The 13,327-nt window shown below is 43.9% G+C and overlaps 1 protein-coding gene across 3 annotated transcripts in view; it reads left to right on the forward strand.

Moving 5' to 3' along the window:
• Positions 1–1,117: 1,117 nt before the first annotated feature.
• Positions 1,118–13,327, forward strand: part of STX8 (syntaxin 8) — a 177,818-nt gene continuing 165,608 nt past the window's right edge. For 2 of the 3 annotated variants that reach the window (XR_009463854.1, XM_006271807.4), the window contains exons 1-3: positions 1,118–1,224; positions 3,617–3,716; positions 12,267–12,361. Coding sequence is in view for 1 of the 3 variants with exons in the window: in XM_006271807.4 (XP_006271869.3) it covers positions 1,208–1,224; positions 3,617–3,716; positions 12,267–12,361 (212 nt within the window). In the remaining 2 variants the exon portion in view is untranslated. Of the gene's footprint in view, positions 1,225–1,290; positions 1,682–3,616; positions 3,717–12,266; positions 12,362–13,327 lie in introns of those variants that run through there. The other variant, XR_009463855.1, reaches the window with a different exon arrangement.

The following is a 13,327-nucleotide window of genomic DNA, read 5'->3' on the forward strand; positions in this document are numbered from 1 at the left end:
AGCATTGCTACCTGTAAACATTCAAAAACCATGTCATGTCCTATCCCCCTCACCACATTGATTCAAGAACAGTAAATATTTTTTAAAATTCAAAACTCTTGACTTGCCTTCCAGTTTCTAAGCCCTTCTAGGCCTGCTGGCAAACCTTCCTCTATAGCCGCAAAGGCTGGGAACGTCTGGTTTTAAACGAAAGCTGAAACTCCTGCTTACTCCCAAGACTCCAGGAGCGGGGGCTTGAGGAAAACAGGCACAAGAGCCTATGTCAAGGAAAGCTTAAGTGCAATAAAGCTGATCTCTGGGCAGGCCTTTTTGACACCTTTTAATCACATGGGCCCAGGTCGCCAAGTTTCTCATTGGCCTCCCTCAGGCAAGGAGGCTACAGGAAAAGGGGACGTTTTGGGACAAATAATAAAAAAACAGCAATAGATGTGCTGGTCAGCTTATCTGTCCACCTTTAAAAAATGTGTGGGCCCAGCCCACCAAGTCACTCATTGGCTTCCCTTAGGCGTGGAGGCCACAGGAGAAGGGGACGACAGATTTCTTGGGACCAATAATAAAAAGCAGGGATGGGAGCATGGTCAGAGGTTGAAAACAAGCGTGTGGAGCAGGGACACTGAGCTGAGCACACCGGACAGCCACCGCTGGCCCTCAAATGAGTCTGAGAAGCCAGTGACACTGCCCAGTGATACTCTGCTCAGAGATGGGAGCACACTAGGGCAAGGGTAAGCAGCCCCGCAGTCCCCCAGCACCCTCCTTCCCCCATCAGACACAGCAGCGGGCCAGAGCCAGGAGGAGGTTGACCAGGAGGTGGGGGCCAGGGATGGGCAGCATGTGAATGAAGCAGTTTGGGGACTGGCCAGCTAGGACCTCTGCATAGGGCCGTGCAGGGGACTGGGCTGGATGAACCCTGAGAAGAAAACCAGTCCACCCAGGTACAGGGCAAAGCTCCGCACGAGGCAGCGCGGCTTAGACACTGAGAAGCCAAAATGGTGCAGCAAACCAGCGGTGCAGCCCCACGTGCCTTGCACGTGGCACCGGGGTGCGCATGCGCGGCTGCCTGGCTGTGCGCAGTGTGGGAAGGAACGTGGGCGGGGCGACGCGGACGGCCGCTCTTCGCTTTCCGTGGTTTGAGCTTCTGCGCTCGCCGTAGTCAGCTGATGCGACCCGGAAGTGTCCAGTGGCGGCGCTGAGGGGCTCGGGCGCGGGGATGGCTCCAGACCCCTGGTGAGCGGCGCCCGCCGAGGGGAGCGGCTGCTCGTCGGCCCCGGCTGCGGAGGGGCTGCTGTCTGTCTCGGGCGCAGGGCACTACTGCGGAGGCGAGCGCGGCCAGGGGCTTCCCCTGCAGCCGCCGCGGGCAGCGCGAGGCCGAGCCCCCAGGGCCGCTTAGCGGCGCGTGGGGCTGCGAAGGGGAAGGCGAAGCCCCCGACCCCCTCTCCTCCCTGCCCCCGCGGCCCCTCGTAGGCGAAGCGGAGTCCTCCGCGCACCCTCGGCCCCCCCGAGCGAAGGAAGGATGCAGCCCCTGAGGGGCAGGGGCTTCCTAGAGACGCACGTGGGTGGCCGAGGCGGAGGTCAGGGTTAGGTGCTGCTCTCGTGCCAAGCACTTACGCAGCCCGTGGGTCTGAAGCGGTTTCCAACTGTGACCCCCGTTTGCCTCTCGGAGATGTGTGCGTTTGAAATCCAGGCGACCCCCACTTAACGCTGTTTCGCCTAGCGCTGTTTCACTATAACACTCATTTAAAATTGATCCCTGATTTCACTTGGCGCTCAGTGAGTTTCATTACAACGCTTGCGGTTGCTGTCTTGGGTCATTAAAAACACTGTCTCAGATAGTCATATACTCTCGGTTTAGTTTAACGCTCTGTTTCTCGGGAACCAAATTAAGAGCACTAAGTGGGGGTTGCCCGCACCTGCTTCCATCCTGGATAGAGGTTCCCAAACTGGTAGGTGGACCCCTGAGGGGACGCAGGACGTCTCTGGGGGTATGGGGGAGAAACTGTGTAATGGCAGATTTAATTTTCGGTATAATTGGCGTTTAAGGGGTTGAAAATGTAAAATGTTGATAAATCTGGAAGGGGACACACAATAAGCAAGTTTGGGAACCTCTGCTGGAGAGAAGTAGCTGTTACCTCTGTTTTATTCCCGGCCACGTTAAGTTTTCCTGTTTTGGTTATCCGAAGTCTCATGCACCGTCCATTGCTGGTCCTTATCCTGGTTAAGGAACTTATTGAGGAATCTTGTTAAGACTGACGTACCTTTGGCATTGTGCTCAGTCTTACGAGCTATTTATAATTGGCCAGTTTGTCCATTGGAAAGTACTGATATTACCAGTGTGTAGAAAAGAAACAACATAAACCAGGACAGAAACATTTGAGATTAAATTAAATTAACTACAAAGTTGCCTTGAGTAATTCCCCTTCATGCTTAATCCTTTTGGCTTGCCCCATCCTCCTTTTCTCTTTCCCCCTTCACTTCACTTCCAAGGTAGGGTTTGATGCCTCCTTCATGTGATTGTTAGATACAAAATGCATCCTATCTGAGACAGTGGGCTAGGTCTACATGGAAATCATTTCTTAAGTGTTGTTGTTTTCTTCTTAGCTCTGCTGATTTAACAGTAAAAGGTCCACTAGTTAGTCCTAGTGGATCACACTTATGTTAAGATTATGCTGTAATAGGAAAAATGTAACTCAAAAGCTGTTATTAGTGATATATAATAACTTAAAATTGTTTTCTGTGATTATTAAAAAATGCAAGCTAGTACTGTAAATAAAAACCAGATACCACAATTACTTTGTCTGATATCTTTTGATTTACTTCTGAGCCATCACCAGGCTGGTTGTAAATAGTCTAAGGAAGAATGGGAATTTTTGTGTGTACCTGGTATAATGGGAGCTGCCCTTGACTTTACTATAGGAAAGTCTCTTCAGGAATATGTGTCCCTCTACAAGATGCTCCAATTTGATTTAAACAAAGATTATTGCCAATCTTTGTTGCTCTCATTCTTCTTAGAAGTGGCTAAGGGGGTTCTTGGTTGAGCACTTTTGAGGTCTCTGATTAGAGTTAGCCACAAGTTGCACCACACATCAGAGGACCAGAAATGTAATGCTGGTTTAAAGCAGGGGTCTCAAACATGTGCCCATAGGTAGGATCCAGCCCACTGGGCTGCTTGTGGGCACCTGGAAGTTGTAGGGAATGGCCTGAGAGAGTGGCCTGCCTCAGAATCTGGGGCCCTTGGGCCCCAGTAGACATAACAATTGGTGGCAGAAAAGCAAGTGAGGGCTGATACAGCCCTGGCTGCCCTCTGCCTGCCTCACCCATGACCCTAACTCCTCATCTGCTGGCTCCAGCACTTCCCCATACTGTGGCTACTCCAGTGATTCTGAAAGTTGGCAGTGACATTTTCAACAAATGTTACTACCGATGCCTTTAATTTTAGAAGTGAAACTACTTTGTGTTTGGCTCCTTTGTTTTTAGTATCTCAAACCTTAAAAATTTTCTGAAAAGGAAAATCTACCCAAAGCCCAGTCTTGACCAACAGAAGAGAGATTGAAACCAGGAACTCTGGCAGTGGTTGTCACTTGGAGAACTTTTCTTAAACTTAGATCTTTTTTACTTTTAGGCTGTCGATGTATGATTCCACTTGTCAAATTGCACAAGAGGTTGCTGAAAAGATCCAGGAACGTAACCGTTGTCAAAGAAATGGGGAAAGTTCATCAAAGGTACCATATCTTCATGAAAGACGTAAAGTTTGTGAATTTTTCTTTCAGCTTAAATTTTATATTTCATTATAAATGAATGCAGTGTTAAAACTTTAGCTTTGTTCAGCATAGTTTCAGGAAGTTAAAGCTTGCTATGGCAGATTCATTATCTTAAATTCAAGATTGAATGTAAAATTGTAAGATATGTTTTAGCTAAATAAAGTAACTCAATGCAGAGGTAACCGAATGAAGTTCTATGACTTGGATTTTGCAGAAGGTCATATTAGAGACCTAATGGTTTATCTGGCTTTCAAATATATGAAGCTTAAGCAATGTTGCAATAACTATTTCATTATAATAGGCATGTAATTTTAAAAAAAGTTTAAGTTTTATACAATGAAAATCAGAATAGAGCTTCTACTTACCTTGTATTTAATATCACTGTGTTTTTAAAAAATCATTAAAATTGATAAATCCTTAGTGTGGTGCATGTCAGACATTCAGAATCACTTGAAGCTGTCATCAAATTTACTGTGCTATAAGAAAAGCTCTTGGATGAGGTTTTCAGAACAATGGAATAGCATGTGTTCTGGTGCACACACCTAAGTTTTAAAGTATAGAATCTTTTTTTTTCCCAAGCTTTTCAGTTTCTAGATTCAATTATGTAAGTACAAAGAGTGATAAGACAAGAGCTTGAAACCTTTGACACAAATGAAAAGGGGACTTCAGAGCTTAGCCAGTTACTGTTAGATTCTCTACTTTCCCATTTATTCAAAGAGAAAATCTTCAGAGGATGTTTTGTTTAGAGTTTCAATTAAAAAGCTTAGGCACCAATTCTGCACAAGCCTAATTTCATGTCTGTGAATTGTTCAGCTGACTTCTCATTTGACTGTGTAAAGTTGAGTAAGTATAAAAATATTTGCAGGATCAGTACCTTATTCTAATAATTTTTTTGCATGGATGAAAAATACTGAATTCACTGTTCTGGACACTGTCTACTTGTTATCTTTACAATAGGGTGCATCCTGACTTGCAAGCTTCCTTCCAGCTTCCAGCCTCTTTTCTGTGACTTAAGGCATCTTTGATCATGAGAGGGTAGCTGAGTTTCCATGCTTACTCGGCCCTTGGTCTTTCTGTACTGATGTACGCATGCATGATACAGACTCCTGCTCAGAGACTGACTGCATCAACTGATTTTATGTCAACACCAGTTATTAAAAACCAACATATCGTCACTAGCAACCTGAGTCAGACCTAAACTGCTAATCTAGAGTTGGTGGCTTTCAAACCCTGAGTAATCTGGATTACTAAAGTATAGTATAAATTTTAATCAGTAAGATGTGCAAGATAAATAGACGTTGCAAGAACTGCTTGTGTAATTTGGATGTATAAAGTTAGACATAGGGCAGTATTACTGTGATGGGTCCCAGCATATGACTTGCAGCCTATGCCTGGGATTAGAAAATGGATTTTAGTTGGTTATATTTTGTAAACAAAAGAGAACAAATTTAATTAAAAATGATTACTTATGTTCCTAACTTGGTTAAAGAATGTGAGCTTTACAGTAAATGGGGAGCTGAAACTAAGGTAGGGAGCCTTAGTAGGCAAAGTAAAAGGGAAGAAGATTGGCAGTTTTGTAAACCATTTCCATGTCAGTAAAATTCCAATATCTAATCTGGATTTGGCAGCATAAAATAAGCAGCTACTTGCACGGTCCTGAAAATGTAATGAGTGGGCTTTACTGAAAAATATATTTTTTAAGTAAAATAATTGCTGTTTTTGGTAGGGCCAGTACAGGATTGTGCCTTCATTCTGATCTGCATTGTTTTTGGCTTCCACCATTTTCTGGCTTTAATGACTGTTGTTGTTCTCCTTTATTTTTATAAACTCCTAAAAGCCTCATCACAGAGTTCTGCATAGAAAGAAACTCCAAACTATGATGAATTTTTGAACCCAAGTGATAAATAGGACAACATCAAAATAAGGCTTGTTAGAAGTTCTTGGAGGGGTTTTTTTCTGCATGTGATCTGTTACAATACATGTGCCCTTAATACTTATTCAGATCCTCTCTCTGTTGTCACTTACGAGGGATAGCTTTTATTGTGGACTCTAAACACCTCTCTAGCCAGGTGTGTTCACAGTTTGTAAGAATTATTTCAGAAATCTTAATCCATGGCATCTGGGTGATGGCCAATATTAATGTTTCTAATCAAATAAAACATATTTCATTTTTTTCATATTCTCCATTCTCACTAATTCTTAGCCAGGTTCATAGCTTTGTGTATTTTTTATAGCTATGCAGGAAGTTGGTTTTTAAAGAACAGTGCTAACAGAATTGTCTTGGGAATCTCCTCCTAAATCCAGCTGTAACATTTATTTTAAAAAAGGTTCTTGGGTAAAATGACTAACTTTTGGGGTGGAAAATGTGGGACTCCAGCGATAGTACAGATTTCCAGAGCTGAAAAAATGTTTACTATTGGTTCTAGTTTATTGCAGTGTATGTGCTATTATGTGTCAGACAGGCTAGTTAGCTCTGACTCTTGGCTAATTGTAATTAAACCCAATTTTGGGAAAAATTATTTTGGAATTATCAGGCTGATACTCCACTGAATTGCAGAAATGATTTACTTTTACAGATTTAGTGTGGCTGTACAGGCAGACAAAGTAAGAACTCTTATTTATTAAATCATCAGTATTTAGAAAAGGCAAAGTGTATTGCCTCATTTACTGTAATGTCCTGTTTAAAAAAAAATAAAATGGGCTGTATAATTATTGTCTGATAACTTGTCTTGTAGTGTAAGCTTTGTAGCTTGTGTATAATGAAAACATTATATAGTTGACCTAAGTGATTCTATGAAGACATTTTTCCATGTTTTGTGTTTTAATAGGGTAACAGGAATTTGCTCTCAGAACAGTTTAAAGAGAAGTATTTGGCAGTGTTTGATTCTATTATAAACACCGTTCCAACAATGAAATATTTGTTGTCATAACAGGCACTCATGTTGAGAAATCTGCAGCTGAGCAACCACATTTTCTATGGCTAGTGAAAGTTTTAACAGAAAAAATGTCTTTGCCTGGTAGGGAAAATGTCAACACAACTTTGTATTTATAGTATTTTACCACTAGAAATCTGATAGTATCATAGTGCTTAGGGTCAGAAGGGGCCTAAACAGATCATCGGGTCTGACCCTCTGCCCCAGGCAGGAACGGGTGCTGGGGTCATATCACCCCAGCCAAATATCTGTCCAGCCTCCTCTTGAAGACCCCTAAGGTAGGAGAGAGCACAACCTCCCTTGGGCACCCATTCTAGAGTCTGGCAGCCCTAACTGTAAAGTAATGTCTTCTGATGTCCAGCCTGAACCTTCTCTCTAACAATTTGTGGCCGTTATCCTAGTAACCCTGGGTGCTGCCCGGGGGAACAGAGCCTCCCCCAATTCCTGCTGGTCCCCCCTGGTGAGTTTGTAAATGGCAACCAGATCCCCTCTCAGCCTTCTCTTGTGGAGGCTGAATAGGTTCAGGCCCTTTAGCCTCTCTTTGTAGGGCCTGCCCCACTGCCCCTGGACCATGTGAGTGGTCCTCCTCTAGACCCTCTCAGTACTAGCCACGTGCCTCTTGAAGTGCGGCACCCAGAATTGGACACGGTACTCCAACTGTGGCCTGACCAATGCCACATAGAGGGGAAGGATCACCTCCCTGGACCTGCTTGTTCTGCATCTGTAGATGCATGACAAGCTGCGGTTAGCCATACTAACTGCTTCCTTGCATTGGCAGCTCATGTTCATCCTGGAGTCAACAATGACTCCAAGATCCCCTTCTGCCACCGTGTTGACAAGAAGGGTGTTTCCTAGCCCATAGGTTTCATAGTTTCATAGTTGGTAGGGTTGGAAGGGACCTGAGCAGATCATCAAGTCTGACCTCCTGCCATGGCAGGAAAGAGTGCTGGGGTCAAACGACCCCAGCGAGGTGTTTGTCTAACCTCTTAAAGACCCACGGGGTAGGAGCGAGCACCACTTCTCCTGGAGGTTGGTTCCAGATCCTAGCCACCCTCACAGTGAAGTAGTGCTTCCTGATGTCTAGCCTGAATCTACCCTCTGCCAGCTTGTGACCATTATTTCTTGTCACTCCTGGTAGTGCTCGAGGGAACAGGGACTCCTCCAGTGCCTGCTGGTCCCCCCCCCCTAACTAGTTTGTAAACAGCCACTAGATTCCCCCCCCTCAGCCTTCTCTTGTGGAAACTGAACAGGTTTAGGTCCCTTAGCCTCTCCTCGTAGGGCCTGCCCTGCTGACCCCTGATCATGCAAGTGGCCCTCCTCTGAACCCTCTCCATGTTGGCCACATCCCTCCTGAAGTGCGGTGCCCAGGACTGGATGCAGCACTCCAGCTGCGGCCTAGCCTCTTTGTCTTCAAGAGGAGGTTAGATAGGCATCTAGCTGGGGTCATCTAGACCCAGCATTTTTTCCTGCCTATGTAGGGGGTCGGACTTGATGATCTATTGAGGTCCCTTCCGACCCTAACATCTATGAATCTATGACCAGTGTTGCATAGAGGGGGAGGATCACCTCCTTGGACCTGCTTGAGATGCATCTGTGGATGCATGACAAGGTACGGTTGACCTTCCTGACTGCCTCCCCACGCTGTCAGCCCATGTTCATTTTGGCATCAATAATGACTCCAAGATCCTTTTCTGCCTCTGCACTGATGAGAAGGGAATTCCCCAGCCTGTAGGTCTGCTGCTGGTTCTTCCTCCCCAGGTGTTTTACCCTGCGCTTGTCAGTGTTGAAACCCATCCTGTTCTCATCTGCCCACCCCTGTAACCTGTCCAGGTCCGATTACAGCCTGTTCCTCCCTTCCAGCATACATGCTTCTCCCCATATTTTAGTGTCATCTGTGAATTTGAAAAGGGTGCTTTTTACCCCCTTGTCCAAGTTGCTGATGAAGATGTTGAACAGTGCGGGCCCAAGGACTGAGCCCTGCAGAACCCCACTGCCCACATCCCTTTAGGTCGAATAAGACCTGTCCACCACCACTCTCTGAGTATGGCCCTCCAGCCAATTAGGTGTGTTGCTGGTTCCTTCTCCCTAGATGCAGTACCTTGTACTTGTCTGCATTGAATTCCATTCTATTCTTATCCGCCCACCTCTGTAGTTAGTCTAGATCTAGCTGGATTCTGTCCCTCCCCTCCAGCGTGCCCATCTCGCCCCACAACTTAATGTCATCAGCGAATTTGGACAGCGTGCTTTCCACATCCAGATCACTGATAAAGATGTTGAATGGTACAGGCCCCAGGACTGAGCCCTGGGGGACTCCACTGCCCACATCCCTCCATGTCAAAAATGACCTGTCCACCACCACTCTCTGGGTGTGACCATCTAGCCAATTTGCCACCCATCTGACTGTGTAGGCATCAATGCTGCAGTCACCTAGTTTTTTAAGAGAATGTGGTGGGAAACCATGTCAAAGGCCTTCTTAAAGTCCAGGAAGACGACATCCACCCCAACACGCTCATCCATGGACTTTGTGACTTGATCATAGAAACCAGGTTAGTCGGGCAGGACCTGCCCTCAGTGAACCCATGTTGGTTGCCTCTGAGCATTACCTCCCTTGCTGGGCCCTTGTAGATGTGCTCCTTGATAATTTTCTCAAAGGTCTTCCCAAGGACCGAGATAAGACTGACTGGTCTATAAATGCTGGGGACCTCTTTTCTCCCCTTCTTGTAAATGGGGACCACATTGGCCCTTTTCCAATTCTCTGGTACCTTGCCAGTGCCCCATGAGTGCTCATAGAGCCATGCCAGGCTTTTTATCCCATTTAGAATGGGATAAAAACAGAGTATAAAAGTTACTTAGAAATTACAAGGTAAGACTTTCAGATGCACTCCACCTGCTTGAGACTACTCAAAATGGTCAGTGGTAATACTCCTATGGATATGGATTTCAACTGGGGCAAAATTTTGGCTGATGCTGTAGTGTTGTTAAAGGGAGATGTTCATTGACTTAGGGAGATGTAATGTCTTTGCAAAGTCTAAGTAATGTTTAGAAAATGCTTAAACACTGTTTTCCTTAATGAAACAGAGAAACCATGAAAGTCAGTCAGCCCTGAATAAATTACCATGCTTTCTCGCATGCAGTATATTCTGCAATATAATATGCATCTTGTTTTTGAATGGAAGAATGAAGGGCGTGGAAAAAAAACATTTCCAGAGTTATGGCTGAATAGAGCAGGGACAGAGTCTAATTTTCAACTAACCCCTTCTCCCTTCCTTGCTTAACTGAAGCTGAAACCCTAGCTGCTGCTGACAACTCATCTACATGAGTAGATCTGTGACTTTAAAAAGAGTCCAAGAGCCTTCAAGGCTGTGAAGTAGGAGACAAGAGACTAGGACTAGCTAACAACTAGTGTTTGGGTGGGAATAGGAACGGGGCAGCTTGTGAATCTCCCTGGCAGCTCCCTGTTAGACTATCATGCAGCCCTCTGCTTTCCTTCCCTCCTCCCATCCCTTTGGAAGGGGGAAAGGACAAAGACTTAAGGCACCCCTGGCTTGGTTTGTGGCACTCCTTGTTCAGCTCAAGGCGCCCTTTGGAAAATTCCAGCTTTTACTTATCACTCATTTTTTTTGACTACAGAAAAAAAATGGAGCAGCTTGTCTATTGCAGAGAAGTCAGAAAAGACCACAACAAGACAGAATGTTTTAAAACAGTGTGAATTTCTAGTTGAAATCTCTAGGTTTATCTTGTGATTCATGTTTGCACGCCCAAGAGTGCTAACATTGCAAAGCATCTCGCAGCACTCTTGAAAGGATCTCAAGGCATGCCAGGATGCTGCTAGCACTTCCCCTGGTTGAGAATCACTGGTTTAAGGTTTGGCCACATGGAATTTTTCTTGGCAAGGCAGGGAAGGTGCTGTTTGAAATGGCTGCTTTTTGAGAGACAACTTCTTTGTCATGGATCTGCTGTTTTTGTGGCTGGTCAGCCATTTTTATCCCAGGAAAAATTCCTTTAATATCTTACCTGTTACCATTAGTTGCATATAGTCTGCAAAAAATGTAACAGTTGTCAGGCCATGGGATTCTCAGCCAGCCAGAGTAAGAAGAATTTGTTCATTAAATGAAAGCCTCTTGTACCGTGTGGGCGGGCAGGAGGGCTGTGCAGTTGGTTTCATGTCTATTGAGGGGGCATGCATCTTTCAAGAGTTTGGGCAGTGCTGTTTATATAACTGCTTGTCTGTTTTTTCAACTTCATGTGGATTACACAGGTTTCTCCTCTGGCTGCTTATCTGCAGAACTGGTGAGCAATGTGCTTGCAGCAATCATGGCTTTCTCAGCTTCTGACCTACGCTCTGCTCTCAGCATCTTATCCGATAGGAATTTCAAAAGTGCCTGATAGATTTAGAAGCACAAGTCGGTGAGATTCAGGCTGGTAAATATTAGGCACTTTTGAAAATCCCACTCCTCACCTCTCTGCAGTTTACAAGGACAGTTTAATATATAAAAAACCATTTGCAATGGCATTCAGATTGCCTTTCAGGAGTCGAGTAGAAAGCTACAGCCTGAGCCTTTTTAAATAGTCCTTTATGGGGAGAGGCTGTTAAGGCTGTAAAGAATACTAGTGCTTGCTGGAGAGAGGTGCTGAAGTTGAAGAGTTTTGTTGGTGCTGAATACGTGAATAGCAAATGCTGAGGACTAGGTTGCTGGTGAGTAGCAGTGAGAGGACAGAGTGGTCATTTTTGCTCTGCTCATTAATGGATATATCCTTACTGCTAAGCTACCTTTGCTCTCTGTCTGAATGATGACCACAGTATAGTTATTTCTTTATGATCAAGAAGCATCTTTAAGTAATATGGAAGCCTGTAATTAGTTGTAATAATTGCAGCTATTATTTACAGCCATTGTTTATTACAATGTAGTTATAATTAATGTGTTTCCTAAGGTGCACTTTGCTTAGCTGAGTCAAAGAGAATAATGTCTAGGAGAAGGAAGCATTAATTATCATCTCATTAAATACAATAAAAACAGCAATAATAATAGCACCAATAAAAGTATGTGATTAAGAGGAAAGTTAGAGAATGCAAAGATGGATGTTTGCTAGCTTGGAGAAGAATAACATTTTTGGTATTCTTTTAATAAAAATAGCAAACTGAAGAACCTTGCACAAGCATTATGGATACACATTTTTAATCAGTAGTTTGGAGAGACCAAAGGGCAACAGTGAAAAAAATTATAAGGAAACCTGAAATGGAATAGAAATGAAAGTCTAGGAGAGATTGGTCAAAGAGCTTTAAGAGAACCAGAAGAGGGAGCCTTTGAACCTCTGACAATGAGCAACACTAAAAGGAGTCTGGAGAGGGACCTGACTGTAGAAAAAGGAAAGATCGATATTGCAATGCATTAATAATACTGTACACATCCAATCCTCGATATGGTCTCTCAGCAGCACTCTGGTGTTTTAGAAGGGAATCCTGTGATGTGATACACAGTTGGGTTTGTATTAGTCCACCCTCAATAATGTGATACTACTGTTTGTAGAGTTGTATTGTAATCTGGAAAAAAAATCTTTTTTATTTTTCTTCCTTCAGCTTAATGTGGCAGTAAGGTCATTGTTGCAGAATCTCAAGGAAAAGATCAACCATCTGAAGGACTTACTGCTTCAAGCTATATCAACACACCAAATGTATCCATGTAAACAGTATTTCAGCATTCATTCCAGTATCTTAAGAGTGGGTGGAAAAACAGGCTTTTATGGGAAGGAAGTGGTGCCACAATCTTTTTTCTTTTTTTTTTTCCTTCTTCTCTCTCCCCCTCCTTTTCCCCTCCTACCTCCCCACACACAGTTTGAGGAAGACCTAATTACTAGTTGTTGCTGGCAATCTTGACTACTGTTTCAAGTACTTATTTTAAGTATTGTACGGTTCCCAGTGGTGGAATCCTGTTGATGCTGATATTCTTGGTTTGAGACATTGTTTGGTTGTAGGTTTTCTCAGGTTCACTTTTTTTCTGTTTAAAAAGACATTTCAGCTTGCTGTACTTTTGGCACCTTATGAGAAGCCAGTGTAGAAAAGTGGGTTCCTTCTGCTCCTTGGGGTAGGGAGAATTTAAGGTCTCTGTATGAACAGGTATGTCCATCTCCCTGAAGAACCACAGAAAACTACATCCGTTAAAAAAAAAACAACCCTCAGCAGCAACTTTGCTCAAGTACATCACTAATGTAGAGGAAACTTCTATGGACAAAATATAGGGTCATAGAGTAGCTTCTCAGACAAAGGATAAAGAAGGTGTGGATAGGTAAAATGTAATTTCATGGCTATCTAACTTCAGAATACAGGATCAGAAATACATGCATAAGGCCACATTCATTCTAGTGACTCCTTGCAATTTAGTGGAGGCATGCTTGATATAAGTTGTAGAAAGATGCTTCAACTTGGGTGTCACAGTACCTAAAAAAAAAAAATGTGCCTGGTGCCAGCAGAGCAATTCAGGTCTATAGATGCCTTGGCTCTGTGCAGTCAATAGAAAGATTGAGTTGTGTAGGGATTTAAATTCTTATTTGGGGGGGGTGCCTTATAAATCCTACTCTTTTAATTCTAATTAAGTTCAAGCTTACTGCAGTGTAAATCTTTCCTAAACATGAACTTTCATA

This window comes from Alligator mississippiensis, chromosome 8 (assembly GCF_030867095.1).
Source record: "Alligator mississippiensis isolate rAllMis1 chromosome 8, rAllMis1, whole genome shotgun sequence".
NCBI lineage: Eukaryota > Metazoa > Chordata > Crocodylia > Alligatoridae > Alligator > Alligator mississippiensis.